Source organism: Calypte anna, chromosome 4B (genome assembly GCF_003957555.1).
Source record: "Calypte anna isolate BGI_N300 chromosome 4B, bCalAnn1_v1.p, whole genome shotgun sequence".
Taxonomy (NCBI): Eukaryota; Metazoa; Chordata; class Aves; order Apodiformes; family Trochilidae; genus Calypte; species Calypte anna.
This window is the reverse complement of record NC_044249.1, coordinates 7,257,907-7,282,978: the sequence shown is the minus strand read 5'-3', so window position 1 is coordinate 7,282,978 and position 25,072 is coordinate 7,257,907. Positions and strand designations below refer to the sequence as shown.

Genomic DNA, 25,072 nt, shown 5'->3' with positions numbered 1-25,072 from the left:
TTTTCTTCCGCCTTTTCTGGATTCAGAATGAATCAGGTTTTGGTTTTACCCTCAAAACCTAAATACTTACATTTTTTATTATCAGTAGTTTTTAGTGTGATCTGTGCATTATTCTTTAGTGAGTATGAGTTAAGATGCATGGCAGGATGGTTGTGAGCATGTTTCTAATGAGTTAATGTGTTGAAGCAAGGAAAGGAATATGTAGATACACTTTAGTCATATAACCCTCCTTCAAATCTGGAACAGAAACCTGAAGGGAAGGGCTTTTGCACCTAAAAGTGCATCAATGCTTTTAGGTAACACAAATGGGATTTATGTGCCTAAAGTTTGATGACCAACTCCATGAGTCAGTCTGGTAAAAGGTTCTTCCCCCTAAACCATCAGAGGAAACCATCACACTCACCACAGCACTATTGCCTGAAGGAAACCCCTTGGTTTTAATGTAATCCCTGTGGTTTTTCAAGCCAGTGCTCCTTATCAAAATAAAAACATTAAGATCAAATTCCTCTGATTCAGCAACAGCATCTAGTTTTTAATATGAACTTGTTTGCTCTGTCAGGTAATTGTTCAGCTCCCCAGGGAATTGCATGTGTTGAAAAAGGAAAAATTCAACCTTGTAAAGCTTTATATTGTAAGGCAACAGGAAAAGTCCTTCTGATTATTAAAATCACCAGGTTTAATGGCAAATCTTGTATAGAACTGCCAGAATTGACCTTATGAATGCTAGATTTTCAACAACCTCAGTCAGGAATCTGCTTAGGATGTGTATGAGGATTCTCTTCCTCTCTGCCAGCAGAATTACGAAGTGCTGCTCTCACAGAAGCAGTATTTCCTTTTGTGGTGTATGCTTTGAATTACCAGTGCTGGTTGTTCACTGTGTTATCACCAAACTTCTAAAACCAATAGTTAGAGGCTCCATCCTAAAGAGGAAGGACACAATCTTTATTTATCAAGATAAAGGGGAAGGCTGGGCTGGTGTTATTTTTTTTCACTTTTGCATTTGTTTGGGAATGTAGAAAAGCTCTGTGAAATATACTGAGGCGTAAAGTGTGTAAGAAATTACTACTGGTGCTGAATCAATCAATTCCTTCAGATTAAGAGGAGAGCTGGCTGTACTCCTCTGCTAGCAGCATGATGCTTCTCCCTATGCTGGCTCAGGGAATGCTCAGACAGTAATATTGGAGCTGTGCCGTGTGGTTGTCAGTGGAAAAAAGGGAAGAAGGGGAAAATCTGGCTTCGTACTTGTAGATCATAAAAGTTTGGTCATTCTGATAAATGTGTTGCATCTATACTATAAAGATTTTACTGTCAGTTCTGCATTCTGAGCATCATAAATGCTCCTGTATACAAATGTCAGTTCATCTCTTGGTGCTTCCTCCCCTCCTCAACTTGTTTCTTCCTCTATGGCTGGTATACTTGAATACCTATATTTCTTAATAACTGTTATCTGCATTTTGCTCTAGGTCTCCCTGTAAATAGTGAGTGACTCCCTGAAGCAATTCTTATTGCTTCTACTTCTTATCTTTCTAGTCTTTTATGACCTCAGCTGTGACATTTGCAAAAAGATAAATGATTATGGATAGCTAGGCTGTGGGGCAGTCAGATATGGCATATATTATTTATTTCAAAATATATTTTTAAATTCTGCAGAGCCTTCAAGTTGTACAGCTTAAATGTTGCCTCCTTGATCCTTCTTGTCTACTACCATTTGTGGTGTTTACTTGTTGCATTTTGTTTTAAGGGCAGAATAGGAACTCCCTGTGCCTTATGGGCTGTCGGGATTCATAGCTTTTTGTAGACTCAGAAAGCAAATACAAAACTAGTCATACAATGTTTTTCTTTATATTAGCTTCCAAAAGATTGAAGTAAAGCTGTGTTGCTCAAGGCTAACTGAAAATCTGGGAACAACTGTGCTTTTTTTTTTTTTTTTTTAAATATTGTTCACTTGGACCTGAAAACAAACAGAAAATAAGCATCCTTTTAGATGAGTGTGAACAAGTTTTGGACTTTTGTCCTTTAAACAATAAACTTGGTGAATAGCTGAAAGGCTGGTTATTCTTGAGACCTCTCTGGATGAAGAACAATCTTGTCTTAGAGAAGTTCTGATCTAGCTTTGTGAATTAGCATGCACCAAATGATAAAATCAGTTTACTGAGCAATAATAAAATATTGAAGTCAGATGGAAGGATGGTGGGGAATTACTATTTGCAGCTATGGAACTGATGTGTGTCATGTTAACTCCCAGCCCAAACAACTCATTTTAAGGTTTGCTCTCATGAAACTTAAAATCCTCTGTTTTGTCCAATCATCATCTTTAAACCTGTTCCTTGTCAATGAGGACAACAAATATTTTTGCTTGTGTCTGCCTGGGGGATGTGCAAAGCTGAGGGGGTCCTGTGTGATTAGATTAGATGAAAGACTTATCTTCTACCAGTGAAATGCAAAGTCTAATCAAGTGAGATGAGTTTTGAGATCTCGGCTGATTTCCTTGGGGAATATCAGTTTGCATTACATAGTCACAACACCCAACTCATCACAGTTCATGCAGCTTTTGCTCAACAGAGTATCTGGGACTGGGTAGCATGGGACTTGATCACAACTCTCCCTGTAGGGAGGAGCAGCTTGGTGAAGTAAAGATACAGCACAGTGAGGGGAGAGCTTTAAAAGGTCTTTTTTAATAAATTACCTTTACTTCTCCACATCAGATCATTTAAAATCAGAGGGGCTCAGGTGCAAATGGGCAAAGCTAGGAAAAAAAAATGATAATTTGTTCTAAGTACAGTATAAAATGATTGAGGTACAGGTATTGAAGAACTTACACTGGTTATTTCAGGTTACTTAATTCTTACAATGTCACTTAATGTTTGTGTGTTCCCATGCACTAAGGTACAAGGAAGTAAAGACCATTCTGCTTCCCTGACTAACAGACTTTCTTTGTTTCTTCCAGGGCATTGTTATAACTCCACTTCTGCTTCTGCTTTTTGTAAGTATCCTGATCTTAAGGTGTCTTCTTACTTTTTACACTGATTGGGCTGTATAGTTAAGATATACATTTGGGTGATTTGACAGCATTTAAAATATGAGGATGATTATTCTGGTCAGTATTTGAAATAAGCTTTCTCCCAGATGCCATCAAAGTGTGCTACAATGAATGCAAACACTACCTGTGCTTCATTTTAAGAGGACCAAAACCTGTTGTTCTTTCAGAATTCCAGAACCATATGTAGGGTAAAATACAAACACTTGCCAAGTAAGGTGATAGCTCAGCTAGGAAATCTCTTGAAGAGCTGGACAAGATTGTACATCGGTACAGGGATGACAGGGACAATTGGGAAAAACAGATAAACAGAACCTTGGACAACTAAATCCATGGCTGTTTTTGGGGTAGAGATGAGTGAAACAGCAGCAGCAGCACAAATAACCAGAGCCTCTGTGTATCACTTAAATGCTGCTTTATTACTGTTAGTTCAAGATTTCTTTTTCAGGCATTAAGTCTACACTCAGGGTTCCTTAGAGCTCCTGGTAGAAGCAAAAGGAGAGCAGAGTTTTATCTTCATGTCCTGTAGATGTATGGGTATTAATCAGTGTAAAATGAAGCAGCTTTAACAGTTGTGGTGCTTTAGTAAGTCCCTTGTCAGGAAGTTTTGGTGCTTGAGGATTTGCTGGCACAAATAGTGTGGTGCAAGTTAGTGAGGACTTTGTGGCTTTGTGAAGAGCAGGGAAATAGGCTGAAGCACTTCAGGGATTTCAGGAGAGGTATAGATTGTCTTTTATATTTATCTTACTGATTGCTTTGTGTGGAAGCCAGCACCCTGGGAAGGGGGGTAAGTGTGAAGTTAATCTTGAAGCCATTTGAGAGTGGCTTGCAAGTGCCATGCTGTTTATAGTAGACATGCTTAAGCAGCATATGTACTGTATACAGATATAGCAGTGTGTAGTAAACTGAGATAAATAGTACTGAGACTGACTGCAACATTATAAACTCCTGCTTCAGTAAAACTGTGTGGGAAGATTTTTATTTTACAGTAACAAATTGTAATTCATCTGATGTAGCTGTGTTTACACAAGAACTGCTTTGACCTTATTTTATATATATCAATACACACCAGCAAAGCTTCCTTGATTTACCTGAGACCACAGGCTTAGTGTAGGTTGAAAAACGTAACTGTTTAAATGGCTATTTATTCATACACTGAATACACTGATTCCAGGCAATCTGCATCCTCCTGTATGGAGGTCATCTTCCCTCCTGTATGGAACGTGTTTCTTCATCCAGAACCTTTTGCCTTTCTTTCTAAGTGACTGAAACTTCATTTTTTACTTTTTCTTACTGGCAACTTTAACATTGCTATACCTCACTGAGTTTTGGTGCTCTACATAGCCAAAAGTGATATTTTCTATAGAAATTGAAATGTTAATGATTGGGATCCATTTTCAAGTAAGATAAGTCATTTGGTGACTTTATGGACAAATAATAAAATATTCTGTTCCATAAATTGCAATTTCCATTGTTATTTCTCAAAAGAGGTGATAAATCTTTATCTGTGCAAAAACAAGAGGGCAAAGCATGCCTCTGTTCTACCAGCCCTGGAGACACTTGCAAGTATGTAAAATACACATCAATCGTGTGGTTTATAATAGGAATCAGAGTTGTTCTTTGGAGGAACATGGATTATTTTTTCATTCATGTGATAAGCAAACCAGTTTGGGGATGGGAGGAGTTACAAAAGCAGCAATTTTTTTTGTCAGCCCAGAACTTGAGGACTTCTCTTGGGGCATATAAAAACTTAAAACTGATTGGGCTCTTTGCTGAGCACTTAGCACATCCAGACCAGCTGTTGTGGTCAGCCCAGCAGCACATCTTGCCAAGGTGAGCTCCCCCTTCTCTGAGGGTTCAGCTTCCCCAGTAGCAGGTATTTAGGATTTAGGATAGTGAACTAAACATGCATGCCTTGCTTTGCTGTTCATGTAACTTGGCAGTCTGTGGTTTGTCCAAACTGAGACCTTTTTTTTCTTGAGAACCTCTCTAATTTTCCTTTGAGCTTCCTTTAGATCTGTCCTGCTCAACATGCAGTGGATTGAAGCACACAGTTCACACTCTTCTGTTCACTTCTTTACAGCCTCGTGCTTGATCATTTCATGGGTGCTGTGTTGTTACTGTGGAGTGAGAAACACTGACTAAGTAATTTCCTGGTTATCTTTTCTGGACCATTCCTTGGTTTAGTCATGAAACTTCACCTGGCTGCTTAGTTAATAAAGGGTAGAATTGTCAAGTTTCAAGATAAAACTCACATTTACCTCAACAGCAGCTGAGCTGGGCTTCTGAATTCTACTCATTGTCCTTTGAAGTCAAATCCTTCAGTGAATTTTAATTCCTGAATTTAGTACACATGGCCATTAACTCTTCCACAGTTATTCAGCAGTATTCTTAATACTATATATTAATAGGGATCCTATTTGCTAGTCTCACTCTATACAGTGCATAAAAAATCCCTTAGTGCTCCCAGAAATGAATTACACTGTTGTCCATTAGCTTGTTTTAGTTATATAGCTTAACCCACAGTAGCAGTTATGTTTTAAATTTTTGCCCTATGTTTACCAGAGAATATAATATTCTGAACTGCCCTTTCTCTTCATAGTTGCTTAGTAATGTAAATATAAATTGTCTAAACAGCACTGATAGGCATGCTGAAGCTTATAATAAATATCTTTAATGCAAACAATTTATCATCTTAAGTGAATGGTGTTGAACATAGGATTATCATTTACATTTCTCAAAAGTGTATTTCTACTCCATAATTTCTGCTGTGAAACTTTTGCTGTAAAGCTTACTCAAAAAAAGATTTCAGGAGGTTCTGATTGATCTAACAAAATCTTAAATACTGCATATAATTACCAGACTGTATCCTGGTGAGGATTTAATAGGATTCTTTATTCTATTAAAGAATAGCTGCCTTCACAGATACCTCTGATTCAGATTTTCCCTACTAAGAAGCTATTGAACCTGGCTTCCAGATGTGTTAATCTGCAATATCATCCTCATGTTTAGCCTTAGTACTAACAGTTAATATGTTGTATTCCCAGCAATGTGCCATGAACTGTATGTAACTGATTAGAGTTCATACATGTGGTGAGCAGGAATATTTAGAAAAAGCACTCTAAGATCAGCTTCAAGTTAGCACAAGCTTGAACTGTTCACATTTCTTTGCATCACTACAGTGTTTCATTAATGATGACTGGGGGGTTGTGTACCAAAGCATTTGGAGAAGGTTGCTCTCTCCCTTCCCCTTGTCTGTTCATACACTTAGCTGAAGCCAGAGGTAACAGATGTAACATATACATTTACTTGAAAACAGGGGAATAAGTTTTATTTATTCAATGGCATTTAGGCAAAGAAAACCAAACGACTAACTAGAAATTGAAAGACTAAATTTTGCATGTGGAAATAGCTTTATTTCTATCAATAAACAGTGAGTATGAAGAGGTTAAGCAATGCCTCAGGATGTCAGTCAGTCAGGTCTGACTGTCCCCCATTACTTATCATGCCACTTGTTTTCTGTGTTATTTCCTTTAATAATTGTGATAACATTTTATGATATGTAATAACAGTTTATGATTTGAATTCTTAAGTGTGCTGCATATGGGCACACTTACATTACTAAAAGGCACTTAAAGCTGTCATCATCCTATGAAGGTAACAGTGCTGTGATCTTGAGATGTCAGCACCTTTTTATGATGTCTCCTTTGAAAGGCACAATTTCAGTATCCCTGCACTCTGCAGCAGTTGTACCTGTATCCTTTATAACTTCTGTCATGAAACACAGGAATATGTTTCAATATAGCTTTATTTTCATGAGGGATTTCCTATGGCTTTGTATTGCACAGGATGGAGGCCAGGCTGCTGCCTCAGCAAGGTCATGTCTCTTGGATTTGCCTTGGAAGCAGAGTGAGCAAAGATACTGTCCTACCATGTAAGGGGATGGTGCTGAGTGACCTTTCCATGTGAACCCTGTTCAGCTCTGTTCCTTTCCAGCCACACTGGGATAGAGGGAGAGAGTTGCCTTCTTGGTCCTTAGAGTCACTTAAACCCATGGACTGGCAGTCTTGAGAAGTCACAAAAGTTTAAGGTTTTGTTGATTGTATTTGGTATCAAAATGCAAGAAATCTGCCATCTGCACACCTGTTGGAGCACCTGTGATGCTGAGATTTTTATGGCACAGTATCCCAAGTCAGTCACCTTTCTCTATTACCCTTACTTCTGAGACTCAGTGCCTGATGGATGTGGTCTCTTCAGCTGGAAGCACAGTCAGCTATCAAAGTAACAAAAGTCAAGGTGTGTGAATTTGTGCATTTTTATTGAAAGCCATCAAAGAAAATGCTAGAGATAAGTGTTTTACATTTTTATGTACTTCACTTTCTTCAGAAGCCTGCCTGCAGACCAGTTAACCTGGATTGTTAAAGACAATGCAAAATTCATTTGCAGTTTTAAAAATACACTTGGCAAAAGCCCCCATGTAGCTGTCACACAACCCTCCCATGTTTTCTATTTTACCAAAGAAGATTGCCACGACATTTGTGTCAAAATGGAATCTTCCCAAGGCTTTTATCATTCAGTGATGTTTTCTTCTGTAGTACCCTCTCAAAAGCCTGAATTTTGTGTTAGATGTTTTTATGGAGTCATTGTAGTGGTACTTCCATGAGCACTGGGAAGCAGCATTGCTGAATGAATTCAGGAGTAGACAAGTGAAGGAAATTCTGTGTGAGTATCACAGATAAAACTGAAATAAAATGACTGCTGAATAAGGACATGAGTGTAGCTAAAAGTTTGATTGAAAAAATGAAGTTAAAAACTTTCCCCTATATTCACAGTCCTTAAATTAAGATATTGTTTTAAAAGTTACTGATACTTCTAAAACTTCTGCCAAGTCTTCTCCAACCCTTTGTATTTTAGGTAAATCTTTTTATTCAAAGGAGATGTCATTACATACTTTTTAAAAGAGGATTTCTACACGCTATGTCTTGGCTTTTCTCTCAAACACTTGGCAAATGAGAGCTGATACCAGTCAAGTGAATTGTTAAATATGCAAATATTGTAGTAGCTGGAAAGTCCTGGAAGTTAATAAGGAAGTTGCAGCTAATGGATTTCAGTAGTATGTGACAAAAGGCTGATTACAGGGAGGGGTGGGGGGATAGCAGAGTGCATTAGCTGTTAACAGATCAGTTCATTCATGTGGAAGATTTACAGTGCATCATTATTTCTACCTGGTTATTTACCTCACTATTTCTCTTTAATCATTGGGAAAATGATTAATCATTTAATAATCTGATCCAAGCCCTTTACAATTAACCAGAACTTATTAATGACTGCCCTGAAATATGTACTTAATCGTTTTATTCCTTTTTCAAATTCACCTTTTCTGGCTTTGTATATAAGTTGCATACAAATAACAGAGAATACTGGGGGCCCTCTGTGTTCCTGATGCACACACATCCACAAAATACTGTAAATTTGAATAGGTTGAAGACAAAAAATGTTGTTTTTCTGTGGAAGGCTTTATTTGTTCTTGAAATTTTCATCTATACAATGACAGGAGGGGAGCCTTTTAATTACAAAGCAAACCACTTGTCTTAATAGAATCATAGGACCAGGACAGCAGGAGGACCCTGTCCCATCTCCCCCAGTCCAGCTCTTTTCCATGCTTTGTAGTTAACCTCAAAACTTAGCATAATCCAACAGAAAAGTAAGGTTTTCTCTCCTCCCACCACACTTGCAATGCTAGAAACTAGTAAATCCTATATTTACTTATCTGTTTCTTCCCAGTTAGTCACCCTAGCAGAATTTTTGGGTATTAGTCCTTAAGTCTTGGCTCTGTAGGTTTATTAATCACCTAATTCCCATTTAGGTGTCTTTGGGTTGTATGCTTGATCTGATTTCTTTACATGAGCCCTCAAGATCATTCAGCCATGGTAAAGTGGAAGATTAACCCTGTTACATTTCTGCTTGATGATACCTATGGTTATTTTTACAGCTCTATAGAAGGCTTAAATGCTTAGCTTGGCTTGGCATTTAACATGTCATAGGGAACCCAGAACAGGATTAGTCATCTGTGGTCACTTTAACAAGGGAAACCCCAAAATATGGTCTCCTAACCTAGGACAGAAAAAAACCCCATATAATTGACAAATTGTCAGCTTTTCTTTTTCCACACTTCTGATTATTTAACTTTGGGGTTTTTTTCTTCACACAAAACTGGGGATTATAAGTACACAGCTGGCTTTTTTATGTTTGTGCCAAATCAGTTCCCAAGGCCACAGGAGCACACAGAATATGCAGTCATTGGCAAAATACACCACAAGACCAGAACATCTCTTTAGCAAAATTAGGGACTTAGGCCTGCCTTTAATTTTTAAGAATAACAATGAAAGATCCATTTTTTTAAGTACATGGCTGCAAAAATATTAAATGTGATCTCTGTATTTATCACCTTTCTCTGAGGCAAGAGTACCTGAAAGGCTACAGGAGAGCTGGGGAGGGACTTTTTACAAGGGCACGTAGCAATAGAACACTGGATGGTGGCTTGAAACTAGAAGAGTATCAATTTAGGTTAGATATTAGGTAGAAATTCTTCAGTATGAGATGGTGAGAAGGTTGCCCAGAGAAGATGTGGCTGCCCCATCCCTGGAAGTCTTCAAGACCAGGTTGGGTGGGGCTTTGAGCAACCTGGTCAAGTGGAAGGTGTCCCTGTCTGGATGGATCTAGATGATCTTTCAGGTCCCTTCCAACCCCAAACATTCTGATTTTACGTAAGAGTTTTCAATCAGGTTATTTTTTAAAGCTATATATCAGCAGTTTGATTCTATGATGTTTTTACACTGGTTCTTACAGTGCTACTGTTTGGTTGCCTGTGAAGAAAGGTTCATTTTTAGGCATGGATATTAGTCTAATGAGGTGGTCAGCACAACACAATCAGGGATTTTAGCATAGTGATAATTTTGGTGCAATGTAGATCATCTGGGTGTTTTTAAAAAAACACTCTTTTGTGACATCAAAGGGAATACAGAACTTATCTTGATCCAACTAAAACCTGAGAAAAATCCTGTTTATTCATTCAGACAGAATATTTGCATTTGTAAGTGTGCAGGAAGGTTTGATTAACATTATATCAAGCTGTTTGTTGCCTCTGTTCCTCAGTTCTCGGTAAAAATGGGTGTGATGAACATAACCCAAGTTCAAATGAAGCCTGGAATTCATGCAGCATCTGGGGGCTCATGAGGCACCTTTGTGAGCCTGATGAGTTTGCACACTCTGAATGCTGAGGCAGTCCTGGTCAGGTTGTGCATCTGTAGCTGAGACTCCTTTAACACTTGTGATCCTTCATGTTTAGCTACTGTATGTCCAGAGGCTGGGTAAAATGTCTCTTTGGTGTGATTGAGAAGCTCCTGACTTCTCTTCAGCCTCTTACCTCCTGTGTATTTTTATAGGAACAGACTTAAGATTAGAGTGAAATGAGTTTATGGATGTTGTCTAACAGAGAGATTCTGATAAAAATCAGTCCACTCAAGTTATTATCATAATATCTAGAAGGGACACAAAGTTCAGGAGTCTGTTTGAAGAAGTAATGTCAGTAGCAGAGGTGGGACAGGGAAGTCTCACACCAGATCTGTGTGTGAAAGGGACACAGAGTAGTGAGCACACAGCTCCCGTCCTCTGTGCCCTGAGTGTTGTAGAGCAGTGTGAGGACCCCTTTAAGACCCAAACCCAAAGTTAGCTCCATGCTATTCTGTAGAAGGTAATGAGGTTGCTGGAGACTGGCAGATGAAAATGATTCTCTGCTATGTAACTGAAACAGGATCAAAAATAGTGTGGTCATAGGATTATGGAGGAGAGGAGTCACATTAAAAGCAGAAAAGCTTGACTTTTTCTACAAGAGGGTTTTTTCCCCTTCAAACCAGGTGTGGTTGAAGAAGCTCTTTGGACAAAAGGAAGGTTAAGGAGTTGTTTCTTTTTTTATTTTGACATTTTGGACTGATATGTGGATTTCTGTTTTGTTTAAAATGTAGTCAGTGTGAAATATTTACCTGGAATGTCTTTTGGTGGACTGTGAGCAAAGCCTGAATGGGCTGGGTGACATCCTGATAATAGGAGATAATTTTTTTTTAATAAAATAATTTTCTTTTTCCAAAGTGAATTGGTTTACAACTCCAGCAGAGTAGCTGTACTTGCCTCTAATAATGTAAAAAACAAACCAACCAACCAACCAAAAGCCAAAACTCCAAAACAAAACATAACCTTTTATATACCAAGTACTTAAGAATCCACAAGGGCTTGAAGACACTACCTTTGGAGTAACATTTTAAAAAGCTGGGAAGACTACTGTTGTTTGAATGGCTGCCTTTTTCAGCACTGTGTTAATCTGATTGAACAGGTTTTTTTTCATTCCTGACTTAGAAACTGATTATGCATCCACTGAGCATAAAACAAAGTAGTGAGGGAAGTCCAGTCAATGCTTTTTGTAAAAAAAAACATTGCTACAGTGTCATAGTTCTGTGCAGCTCTGCAGAGGGCCTGGCATGCAGACTGCTGCTTTAGATTCACTCCTCTGTGACCCAGGCAGATTTTAAAGTTTAAAAATCTTCACTTTGACTTGAAAAAGCTTCCTTGAATACACAGTAAGTAATGCTTTTAGCTTCTCCACACATAGCAAAAAATAAGTCCAAATACAGTTTGAAAAACTACTAACTTTTTAAAATTTCAGAAGCTCCTTACAAGAATTAAAGCAAGGAGATCATGAGTGGGATGATGGAGTTTTCTGCTCTGTTTTCAGCTGGGGCTCAGGCAGAGAGCCCCATGTCCCTAGGGAACGGAGTGGCTGTTCTCTCTGATTTGAGGTACTCATCTGGCTCATCAGAACCTTCCCCTCCAAGCCTTTACATCTCCCTCTCCACCCAATGGGAAATTTAGGCTCCTTGGTGCTTTCACTTGGACCCTACTTGCAAACCAAAACTCTGAATATCATCTTCAGGACCCTTCCAACTGTCTTCTGTACCCATGTTGTTAAAACTGGAGGCGATGATGATGATGAGATGCTGTGATTTAGTAAATGGCCAAACTCAGTCTTAGCTGATGTGGCCACAGAAGCTGAGGGACACAGCCACATCCTGTGTCTTCTGCCCAGGGCTCTCTCCCTGTGTTCAGAAAGGGACCTATGAAAGCACGTGGTGGATCATGTTCAAGGAAAGAATATATTTAAACTCTGAGCTGGTCAAGAAATACTTAAAGTCCCATGATTTCCTAGTGCCAGGATTTTGTTCCACTTTGTGCTATTTCCCAGTTCTGATGCCATTTGCCTGCACCCAAAGCTCAGCTCGTATACAGACAGCCCTTAGCTGTGCTCAGCACCTTCCCAAGCAGTGCACACACAAGTGGATGTACACTTTTACAAAAAGCAATATAAACACATGTAAACCACAACCAATGTGGTATAACTGGAGCTTTCTCATTGCATTATTTTTTGTATGTAAAGGTTGCAGCTGTGTATTTCTGCAAAAACAAAAAATAATGTGTGACATGTCTGATTCTTCTGTTCTTCAAATTTCTGAAGAATCTGATTTTATGCCAAGCTAATTTTTGTGGACATATCTTGATTTTTTCCTAGGCAGAGTTATAGGAAGTGTTTGGATTGTATGATCACTTTGTTTATCACACCTGCAGGTAGCTTTGAAAGGGAAAATAAGTGTAAAAAGTAATCCAATCTGAGATATAATTTTATGAGAATTATGGATGTGAGAATGTTTTAGGAAATCAGCAATGTTTAGGTGGATATGAAAAGATTCTGGATTCCACAATTGTTTTGAGGAAATTTAAAGTAAAGTTCAACATATAAAATAATGCATGTCTGTGAAATCCTTAACATTATAATCACCCTCACCATGAAGCAAGCAGTTGTCTGGGGAAGCTCCAAAAGCATTGTTTCAATCTTCTTACTATATATTTCTTAGTCATATTCTATTGCTGTTAAAGATCTGTTAAATTACATTAAATGAAACTTTTGAATGATCTAGCATAAAGCAAGTCTAATCAGAATGTAAAAAATACTGTGTATTTTCCTAAGCATTCTGAAATAGGTTGGAAAATCCCACTGGCTGTGTATGTTCCCCTTTTCCACCTGCATCTTTAAAAAAAATACTTTTGCCACTTACTATCACAGTTAAGGAGATCACCTATTTGAAGACCAAGCCAACAGTTTAGTTGTCTAGTGAAGGAATAGTGATATGGTTTCAGTAAATCTGTTTTAACATCATTTAAACAAAACATTTCAAAAGTAAAACTCTTCACTGTTTTATTATCCATTGATTGATTGATTGATAGATTGAAATAACCACAGCAACTTTGCTGCTTGCTGTTTGTGCAAATGGTGAACTTAGTTGGGTTAACTGTTCAGGAAGATTCATTCCCTGTCTTTTTAGACTATTATTCTACAAATGCAAAGAGTTGACTATATTGATATAATTTACTTGGCATATGCATGTAGTGGGGTTTCAATTAAATTTATATTGATGCAACTGTTACCTTAGGTTATCAAATAACCAGAGATTGTTTTAATTCTGTTATTGTGGGATACCAAATGCTTTATTGGGATGTAACCAATTAAACAGTTCATGCACGTGTTTCCAAGTTTTTATGTGTAATATAAAATGTCTACTAAGTGTGATATCTGTGCATGAAATTTGCAGATACTAAGAGAGAGTGCAATATTAATGGTATATTTTTATTTTGTAGCTTGGATCATCTTCCTCTGTGCCTTTTACATCTATATTCTCACAGCTGTTTATGACTGTTGTAGTCCCCCTTATTATTGGACAGGTATGTCTTCTAAATATACATTCTTATCTTAAAAAATAAGATAGAGAGCTATCTTGAAGACAGACTGGCAACCTGGTAAGCTGCCACATAGGAACAGCCTCAGGATAGTGAAGTCTAATATCAGAGAAAAGATGCTACAGAGCTCCCTGGAGCCACATTGATCTTTGTTGAGACTGAGCATCTGTCTCTCAGTACCCCAAACATACACCACTGCATATCGAGAAGGGAGTTTGTGAACATAAACTGGGAAAAATGGCAGCCCAGACTCTGAGAAATTCCAGCCCCATACAAATGAGCTTTGTGAATACTGTTTAGTCCTTTGTCACATGCCCTTTGCCTGGATCCTGAAGGAAGTTCTCCCAGTGTAGTATCTCGTATTAATTACAGGAATAAAAAAAAATTCTCAGCTTTAAGAAAACATAAAAGGGCTTAGCAGCCAGAAGTTAAGAAATCATGAAATGAAGGCTGTGTGTACTTTTCCATAAGGGCTGTAATTGCACAAATGCAAACTGTTCTTTCTGCATGGCTCCTCTGACATGTTTTACACTGGATGGAGGGGATTCATGGAATGAGCAGCTGGGCAGCATTTCATTTTATACTCATTGTTCATATTGTAACACAAGGTCTTTTTGTTCCTGGAATATGATAGATATCTTTCACTGAGTGTGAAGATATTAATTATAAGATTTTCTGCGATATTTGTTTATGTGGTATCTGTTTGCACAAGTGTTCATGGGGTATTTTTTTGTTTTCTTCCACGTCATGGTGGGAAATAGCTATATTGAAACCAAAAGTTGTCAGAAGTGTCCACTGCTCTTGGACACCAAAACAACCAAAGTCTAATTCTTAAATACTTTTAAGTATTCATTGAGAAGTGCATGAAAGGAATATCTGGGGAATTTTATTCCCAAGGGGTACTATTGCTGATTCTAGCATCCAACTTAACTCTGGGTTCAGCTGGAACTTTCTGAATTTTGTCAGCCTAAAGCAGACTTGCAAATGGAAAACGTGGTTAAAATGGAAGTGAATGAAAGTGGAGTCTCTACAGGAACACCCTGGACAAGGTTAAGAATATCTGCCATTGCCAGTCTTATATCAAACTGTACTTGCACATTTCAGAATTGGCATGTACTGTGACTCACTGAAGTCTGAGTCAAGTTTATTTCTTATATGATAAAAAACCACCCCATTAAATTCTAATAATGATAAGCATGACAGTAGCCACCAGCATCACTATCTGATTAACCTGGCTGTAACCATACCATGGGGAAAATGGACATAACCTCTGTTACCTTGAAGGCTATTGAATTGCTCACATGATTTGAGTTAAATGCCTAAGAATCTCCTTATTAATTCATCTCCTTAGACCACAGAGGGTTGCTGATGAACCTACCTGTGTGTCACATTCTTAACAAAGTTGTTACATCTCCCCTGCTGTAGCCAAGCAGTCAAGCAAAAGTGCTTAAATCCTCTCATCCTCAGAGGTCCAAAACCTGGAAGCTATCAGGTGGAAACTTCTAGGACACAAATACCACAGCAGCAGTTTTAGCAATAAAGTAACCTATAGTGGTGGAGTGTCAAGAATCTATGGAGAAGATGAGGGAAGATGGCTGGACAGAGTGAATGCAAAATTTCAAGAGAACTTTCATATATATATATATATGTATATTCATAATGACATGTTCTTTTGGGAAGATGTTACAAGAAATTGCTATGTGAGCTTACTGGTGGAGTTGGGAGGTTTTTTTATTGCACCAAATAATGAGCAATATGAAGTAAGCAGCAAGTGTATCAATTAAGTGCTTTAAGTGATGCTAAGTTCAAAATCAGAATTTTCATGAGACTTAAATGAAAACAGATGTTATTTAGGAGTGCTGATAAAGACTGAAAGAAAAAAATAGAGAATCTTGAAGTTTGCATTAACCACAAATTTAAGAATTTGGTTTTCATACATACATTTCAACAAGGAAAAGGATGATTCTTCTTTAAAGTGTTGAAAGTGTTTGAAGCAGTTTGTGGAACTGAATGGTCAACAGAAATGGCTCACACCCTTCTAATCATGCAGACTTTGATTCTAAGTTATTGTGCTGGATTTTATGTGTTTAGGGGATATGAAAGAGAGGAAATGCTCAGGATAGCTACAGATCAAAAATGCCCAGAGTAGTTTATGATTATCTTGATTAGGTAGAACTGTACCAAGGTAAACCAACCTGCCCAGATAGGAATAGAAATAGTTTGTGATGGCAGATGTCCCAAAATAATAAGCAGCAATGAGGAAAAACCAACCAGCAAGAAAAGGACTGAGAAAAGAAAGATGCAGTGATAGGTGTGCTTGCTCTTCACCCAGAGGTGGTGTGGATCTGTTTGGATTAAATGGGAAGTTTTGCATTTAGTTCATAGACCACTACTCACTCATTACTGAATTGCTGCTGAAGATGTGGCACAGCAACATTGCTTTGTGAATCCCAAGTTGCTCACTCTGGGACTCCAGATGCATTAAGATATAATGGCCCACAATTCATGAATGATGGTTTCAGCAATTACTTCTAATTTATCATTTCATGCCCACAGTGCCCATTCCTTGCCATGCACAGTCAGCCTGCTCAGCAATATAGCCAGGGGAAGGTTGCCTGGTGATGTTACCTGGTAGCAAAGAGCTTGATCAGGGGGAAAAAAAAAAAAATTACCTTGGAACCTGCCTGCTTGGAGGATTGCTTCTCTTCAGCCTTCCTACCTCAGCTGTGATCAACTGAGGCTTTGCTCTCAATCCATGTAAGTGTAAAACAGAGAAGGCTGCTTAAAAGAAGCATTCTCCAAGGGCTTTATTTTCCTTTAAAAAAAATCTTGCCTCTGGGAAAACTGTGTTGCCTAAATGCTCATTTCCTGAGCAGGCTGCAGAGCTGGCTGTTTGAGCAGCCCCTGGGAAACAAGCAAAGCAGATGAGAAGGTGCTTTTAGATTTGTTTTGTTTGGTCTTTTTTATTTGCTTTATGGCAAAATGTATCAAGAGTTTTGGTTGCTTACCTGACTTGTCAGAATTTTTAATGATGACTGGGAGAAAGAAGTCACAATAGTGTAATTGATGCTTATTTTCCACCGTTTCTTGAACAGTTTTTCAGCATAGGAAGCCTCCCATTGACAGGAGTCAAAGAGGCTTTTCTCTCCTCTGACAATAGAATGTGTAAGGGGCTGCAGGCACAGGCTCTGCTCAGGTGGTGGCTGCCACATTTGTTAGGTAAAAAAGGAGAAAGATGCTGTGTTAATCAGATGGGCTTCAATAAGGAGAATGGCTCTGTTCTTTGTCAGAGGTGTGCAGGTTGTCTAAAGCCAAAAATCATTCTGGCTTCTCTGCACCTACAGATGTATTGTGCTGATTGACAGAGTGGTGTTACTCAAATCAGTATTAATAGCCCAGTGTTGCCTCTCTGACAAGAGACCTCGAAAAGAGACATAATCTGTAGGACTTTATAAAAATCAAATGTTCTGTAAGCCTTGAAGCTTTGCAGTGTGTAAGGGTTTATTTGTGCACCCCTCTTGTATATCTTCAAGGGGAATCTGAGAATCCTTGTTACACGAGAAACGTGGTAATGGATACTTCACGGCAAAGATTTTTGAATTTGCTCTGGCAGCTTGAAGTTGGGATTATTTTTTCCCTGAGCAGCAGAGTTCTCATAAAGATTGCTGCTCCTGAGCTGCTGTGATTTTACTGAAATAATTGTTTTTTTGTCTCAAGATGCTGGTAGTACTTGTAGCAAGCAGAACATAGGGTTTCAAGAAATATCTAAGCAGTTTGTTCATGACCAGTTGTGAGATTTGGCTGAAGACTGTTGTTTCTTTGCTTATTCTTTTCTTCTGAGGTGACAGATAACAGGAATAGTGAAAACCACTGCAATATTTCCTTTATGCTTTTTGCAGACTTTCTCCATTCTCTACACCTAAGTGCTTATGACAGACTTTTATTTTATGTTTTATATTAAAGAGGGATTTATGATTAAATGTTAATGAAATAGAATTTTCACTGTGCTTTCATTATATTCTACTAGTTTGAACATTTTTCAAAGCAGCACACTAAAACCCACTGTTTTCTATGAATAAATAATAAAAAGCTTGTCTGTACATTATCATTCATGCATTCTCTAGTTACCCCATTGGTAATTTGTCTGCCAGCGTAAAGTGGGCACTTCACATTAAACAGACCTTAACTGAAGGTAAAATTAATGTTACAATCCTAAGTAGTTCTTCCCAAATCTATAAAATATAGCCAGTTGTACAGAAATCCTTGCCTAACCTAGTCACACAGAAAAAACCCTGGTCCCCTACAATTAAAGGATTTGAAGTGCCTTATGTGGTGTTGCCCAAAACGTTCCAGAAGAACCCTCTTGGATGGCATTTGGGAGGTGCTTATAAACACAGCTCTAAAAGGGTGGTATGGTACAAGTTGTCAGTGATATTGAAACTAAAATGCTTAGCAACTTATTCATTTTTTTTTTAAAGAATAAGAAGTTGAAAGTGAAATGTAGGTGGCAGTTTTGGGGTAGTAGGATTCACCTGGCCTAATGTTTGTTTAGGGTGGTTGGATGAGGAAAACAGCAGTTAAAGGAACTGTTACAAAAAGGGAACAGTGTCAAATCCTTTAGTTCTTGTAACTTAAATCTACATGGAAGCAGTCCTGGTTTCCCTTCAAAGTCCAGGGGAGCTGCAGAGAGGAGGAGTGGTACCCTGGGATATGAGTGCTTCTAGAAGCTTGTTGCAGAAAACTGAGCTGGCAGATAAACAGCCTCAGACCTCAGTTTGCTCCCTTCTGATGTGTGATGCAAATGAGGAACAGAACTCAGTCTCCCTGGGGAAAAAAAGAAAAAAAAAAAATTTAAAAATGAAGAAAACCTGTGCCACTGTTACAGGCTCCCTTTACCTGTTTGCCATGCTGCACCTGTTTGTAAGGTTTTAAAGCACCAGTTGTAAATGTGAAAGATAATTTAGGAAACAGCCTCATGTGGGTTTTATGAAGTTTCCTTTGAAGACATATATGTGTCAGGAGCTCTCTCTTGGGAGTAAACTGACTGATATAATGGAGTAAGATGGCTTTTAGGGGAGTCAGGTAAGCTGAGCTAAAACAAGGTGCTTGTAAAAAAAGATTTTTTTTTTTCCCTAGATGGCAAAGCTGGGTTTTTGCCATCCCATCTGCGGAAAAGAAATACTAGATTGCATACACTGTAGAATAAGAATATATATGACATTTGTTGATGTTCTAGAAGGTATAAACAGGTGGGTGAACCAGTACAAAGTTTGGGAGTGTATAGATGTGTAGAGGAGCAGGTGAGAATCTGTACATTCACACAGTGTCACACCTGTAAAATTATCAGGACAGGCTCTGGGTGAAATTCTGTGAACTCTGCTTTGGAAAAGGGTCTGTGCATTTGAGCTGTGATGCAGACCCTGGGTATTTGGGGAGTGGCTGTGCTATGGGAATCTATGAAGGATCTTCCATCATATTTATTTCATTTTTACAACCCAAATAATCTCCCTTCCCTTCCAGTATCTTACATTTTCTGCTGGTTTTCTCAGTCGCTGTCATCTTAGTTTTCCTTTCATGTCATCCAAGCTTTATTGAAGTAATTCACAATATTCTACTTAGTCTTATTTCTTGATTTGCCATCGCTGTGTAAGAGGAGATATTGAGAAGTTATCAAACTGTTCCAAATACCTTGCCTGACTCAAACCTTTCCAAAAGAAAATTTTGCATTGCAGAGTTGATTGCAAAGGTCTGGTGGTATAAGTAGTAATAATATTAGTTAAGAATGAGTTAGGAAACTTACCTGAGAAGGCAAATAAATAAGGTAAATGCTGCAGTTGATAGCTGATAATCCAGCATAGTTTCAGCTTGTTTCCTTGTGTGTTTCAACATACCAGAAAAGTGACTTGTGTTTCTTTGTTGAAATGGTAAAGCCCCAGGTGTGTTAGCCAGCTATTCAGAAGTACATACAAACACATAATAAAAAAGAGGTGCAGAAATACAATAAAAACAATGTAAATCCTGTTAAATATTAAATCAGTCAAAAAAGGAAAAGTCTGTGTGATTATGTAAAGAGCAAGAGATATTCCAATGTGTACAATATTGGCTTCCTGGCCATTTCCCCTGTTTCTTTTAATTTTGTAGTTAAAAAAAAAAAGTCTAGATAATTTTTAAAACATGTGCTGTATTACAAATGTCAGAAATTATTATGGGTAGGAAGCTCCTTGCCCTATTTAGTTCAATTAATAATGAACATTAATGAATTACTTTATTTATTGCATTTTTTATTTTGTGTGTCCAGCTCTTGAGCAGACAGGTGGAAGGAGTCTAACTGTATTTTACTGACAAATTTCTCTGGGTATGGAGTGTGACTGTTATCAAAGTTACAATTAGCTAAGTGAATTGTTTTTTCTATAAATACATCTTCTGCTATTTTCATGTGTGATGCTAGAACAGATGAGCATTATTTACCTGCTTGCCTGGAACAGCAGATCATGTATCTTTGTAGAGGGGATGTTAAGTGAATTAAGCATCTGAGCAGTAATCCTGTTTGCTTTGGGAGGCTGGTGTTTAGCCAAAAAGGTTATGGAAGGATAGGGAGCTGTCTGGAGGAAAAATGCCGTGAATATAACCCTTCTGGTAGAAGAACTAAATTGAAATGGGGACACCACTGTTAATTCATGTGTAATTACAGTCCTTTGTTGTTAAGAATTAAATCTGGAGCAAGAGGAAAGTTTGAGCTTGGAACTGTTTTAAAGTAAATTTGAGCTTATGCCTTTCCAAAAACCTTTGGGGATTGCCAGGGTGTAGTAACCCGGTGGTAGTTGCCTGACGGGAACATTTATAATCTTTTGTTGCCCAACTTTTCAGTGAGTTTGTAAATAATGTTCATCATTCAGGTTATGTGTAAAACACCACCTACTATAAAGTTCTCCTTATCATCCTCTCTTCTCTCCACTGAGCCACGGTTTGAGAGGATTCACCATGCACTTTCATCTGCAACCTCTGGGTCAGCCATCAGGAATTCCCTGCTCTCTTTGGGGCTGACATTTAAATCTGCACAAAAAGCTTTGTAGTTCATCATGCCTAATACCATAAGATCAGAGGCCCTAAATTCCTCCTCACAGAAGTAATTCTTCAGGAGCCTTACCAGGGATCTTGGTTGCAAGGCCTTTGCACCTTGAGATTTACCTTAAAAACTGTGTGTATTCTCTGCAGCATGGTAGCATCCTGCAGCATTTCCCAATGAACATTTTAAGATACTTATATGTTTCATATAATGATTATTCTTCTAATATCTCTGACTCCCCTTTTCCCCTCAGGCTGGTTGGTTTTTTAATTTTTTTTTAAACTGCATTTTTCATGTGAGGGATTCCCTTTAATTAGCAACCATGTAATTATAGAATCTGAAGAGTACTCCCCTTTTTGCTCTCTTCCATCACTGTCACAATCTGGTGCATCTATTTTGGATATCAGTCATTCCTATTTTTACTCCATGCTCTAACTTCATCTTCTCACAGGAGCATCAATTCAGATGCTTTCCTGATGAGATGTTTTTGCCTGTTTCTCTGGTGCTTGTCTCTCCCTTCCCTCCTCATTGCACTGATAAATACTTTAAAATACAGGACTTTGTTATTTCAGCTGGGAGGTGGCACAGTGGAATGGTGCCTGAGTCTGGCCTCTTTTGTACATGCAGAAATGATTGTGTTAACTTTTGCTGTATTTGCAGACAAATGAAGCTTTTAATATCTCTGCCCAGGGTCTGAATTACATATGAGAGTCTTTATTTAATCATTTCAATCTCTGCTGCTTGTGATTTTTCAACTCCTTTTAGACTTTCTGTTAGAGAGTACCCACACCACAGACCATCAAGGTTCTCTGGCTGGCTCTGTACTTAACTGTGTGTTGCCTTCATTGTATTTCTGGGTTTTATCATTATTCCACTTCAAATCTTCACAATTTTTTTAAGGTCTGAGTTAACCCTGAAAAGTTACAGAATTTGATTAAGAATTAAAAAGGCTTTCAAAGCATCCTTGTCCTGAAACAACTTCTGCATGTCATGAATAAGTAACAAATAGGTTGTTTTTCAGTCAAAATGAATCAGCTGACGTGAGCTTCCCTGTGAAAAAACTTAGTTGAGCTTTTACAGATACCTGTAGGGTTATATTTCTCCTCTCTTAAGTTATACAAGAATTTAGATTACCTTGAACCTGTGACCATGGGCTGAGTCAACCTCTGAAGTTACAGAGTCTTGTGAGAAGATAAAAATGTATGGGATTCTGTGTTTTAACAGTATACACCCAGCATGACACTTGGTTCATTATATGATTTCCTGATGCCATAATATAGTTCTTCAGGGTCCAACTGTGTAAATTTTATAAAGAACAAAGTGCAATAAGGGGCCCTACTCATATTTATGGTAGTTAATTCACAGTAATTCCAGACCAGATAGAGCTGTATCTGTAAAGAAGATACTAGCTAATTAAAGACTTGGAGGAAATACTGGTTGCAGTTTCATTTTTAAATGTTTTTCTTTCTCTTATTTGTCAGTCCATGATAAATGTGTGTATAAAGTTATTCTTGTCGGATTATCATTGTATACAGACACAAGGTTATAACTTGAATGATAAATACCTAAAGTGTAAGTTATACTGTGGCTTAATTAACCATCCTTTTCTCAACATCTCATTACTTCCAGTATAAATCTTCTGGAAGGACCATAAATAGATGGTCTTAAGTAGCTTTTCTCTCCAATATGACTTTAATTTAGGGGATAGTTAGGATTTTTTATTAAACATTCTTAGAAGACACTCACTTTAGAGGCAAAAGAATTTGTATTTTGCTTCTCATATTTACAGGCTCCCAAATCTGCTGAGATGAGAGTAATCTAGTCTGTCCATTTGATGTCTTCCACTCTGCACACTGAATGTCTTCACTCAGTTATCTTGCTTTTCTTTTTCATCAGTTTTCTCTTTCACCAAAGAATGTGGCTGAAGGAGGTCCAGTGAATGCTCTTTCAGAAGTTTGGCCATATAATCTGAATTGTGTTCTCTCTTTAACATCTGGCAAGAGTGAAATTTTAAAGTTGAGTGTTTTCACTGGGGTGCTGAGCATTCCCTTTCTTGATTTCCTGTAAATCTGTTATTTTTCATCAGCAAGAAACTTCAAAGTGCTGGGAGGCAAGTGCTGGTCTTCAGACTGCTTAGGTTTGCATGAACCTCATGTGCCAAATTTTTAATATGTTCCTTGCCATGTGGGTGATGAAGTCTGTTTGCTGGAGTCACTGGGAGAGCTGCTTCCACACCTTGCTAGGTGAGAGACTGTTGGGAGGTCAGGCCCACAATTTTGGGAGTTAATGTGTGGAAAGGTCCTATGGTAGCATTGGTGGTGATGCTTCAGTATTAATCTGGAACAGATCTAAAATGTTCTGAGTTGTTCAGCTGGTGGTGGGGATGTTTAGGAGTGGCACCTCTATGGGAAGGTAATGAGGCACCTTGAGAGCTCTCTGGTAGAAATGTTTCAGGATTTTATGCTGTTATTTCTGAAACAGCTTGGTAACAGAGAACATCAGGAGGCCTCGGGAGAAATTAGGCAAGATAATGGGACTGCTGAGAAATTAACACAAATAGCAGCTTTATGATAGGAGGTTTAAAAAGTTTTTTTCAAAGTAAGGGAAAAACTAGAAGTGACTCCACAGGCAGGGCTGAAATAGATGCCTTGTATCCGCTCAGGCTTAGTCCTGTAGTATTTGATATAATTTGGAAGTTGAAATTACTTTAAAATGTATAGTTGTTTCTAAGAAGTTCTTGAAAAAAACCTACAGATTCTGTTTCCTGAAAGTGCAAAAGTTCCTCTAAGTAAAGCAGGTTTCCTTGTTTTCATGTGTTAATTCTGGTATTCTAAAAGCGTGCAAATGGCATTTGTCTTTGGATTTACAAAAACTCTAGATATTCAGAGTCTGAATTATTTAAACTCCCACAACACATGCACTTTTGCTTTTCAAGCTTGAGTTATAATTTAATTAAAAACTTCTGGTGCATCGCTGGCTATTTAAATATTAAAATGTTCCATGGATCACTTTCGATTATCTACCATTGTGAAATTCCTGAAGATGTCAGATTCTTAAGATTCCCAAAGTTGCACTTGGAATTGTCTGTTGATGCAAAGGGGACTGTGATAATTACATACATCCATTAGTATCAGCAGAGGAGATAAACTTTGGGGAGGCTTAATGGGCATGTCTCAGTGACAGCTAGCAAAGAACATTTGGCATGATTAAGGATGGATTTGAATGTACTTGAAAATATACTCTCATTATGGACGCCCAGTGGAAGTTGCACTACAAATGTTAAATTCCCCAGAAGAAGAGTTGTGTGGCAGGGAAGCTTTGAAATCCACTGAGGCCGTCATCCAAATTACTCTCTTCTCTTTGTGTCTTTCTGCTGTCAGATTCACTTTGTGATGCCCAACTTGGCTCCCTGCATCTTTGAAAAGAGGCAACCTGTTGGTTTCTGTGTTTCAGATTGTCCGAAGATACATCAAGGACTGGCTTGAAAGGAAGAAGCCTCCATTTGGTGCTATCAGCAGCTGTGTGCTCCTGATGATCATCTACACAACATTCTGTGATACTTTTGCCAATCCAAATATTGACCTTGATAAATTTAGCTTGATTATAATCGTGTTCATAAGTAAGTTCAGCCTTAAAGCATCTCTGTTGTCTGTGTTTCGTGGGTGCAATGAGCTGTATGTACTGGAAAGGGGGGGGTTGCATGCATGAGGCTGGGGTCTGTGCTCTTAATGTGCCTGCTAAACCAGATTACCAGACTTCTCAGGGGTTGGATGCTTTTAGGGGATTGAATAAGCATTCAGAGAGGGATGAACCCTGCCATTTAGGTGTGCCTGATATTGCTCAGTTGTCCTCCATCTCTAAAGCGGCACAGCATAACTTTCCAAGTGTTTACAACCATTCTGTTTGGGCTTTGTTATTAAACCAGAAATGTATTCCAAACACAAAGGGAAGATTTGGGGTTGAGCTGTTACTCAGAAGCACTGTTATATCTTTAAATATTTCTTCCTTACTGTATTACAAGCCTAGAAACTACTTGGGAGTTTAAATAAGTTGATATATTTCTGTGGATGAACACATTTCTTGCAGAGTTTGTTTTAGAAGCACTCTAGTCACTCAGCCTTAAATAA

General features: G+C 38.2%; 1 protein-coding gene across 1 annotated transcript in view; it reads left to right on the top strand.

Annotated features, from left to right (window-relative positions):
- The first annotated feature begins 2,955 nt into the window (after positions 1-2,955).
- LOC103534824 (sodium/bile acid cotransporter 7) overlaps positions 2,956-25,072 on the top strand; it is a 45,673-nt gene continuing 23,556 nt past the window's right edge. Inside the window, exons 1-3 of the mRNA XM_030450825.1 lie at positions 2,956-2,983; positions 13,781-13,864; positions 24,399-24,564. Of these exons, the coding sequence (XP_030306685.1) occupies positions 13,832-13,864; positions 24,399-24,564 (199 nt within the window). The 5' untranslated portion in view covers positions 2,956-2,983; positions 13,781-13,831. The remainder of the gene's footprint in view (positions 2,984-13,780; positions 13,865-24,398; positions 24,565-25,072) is intronic.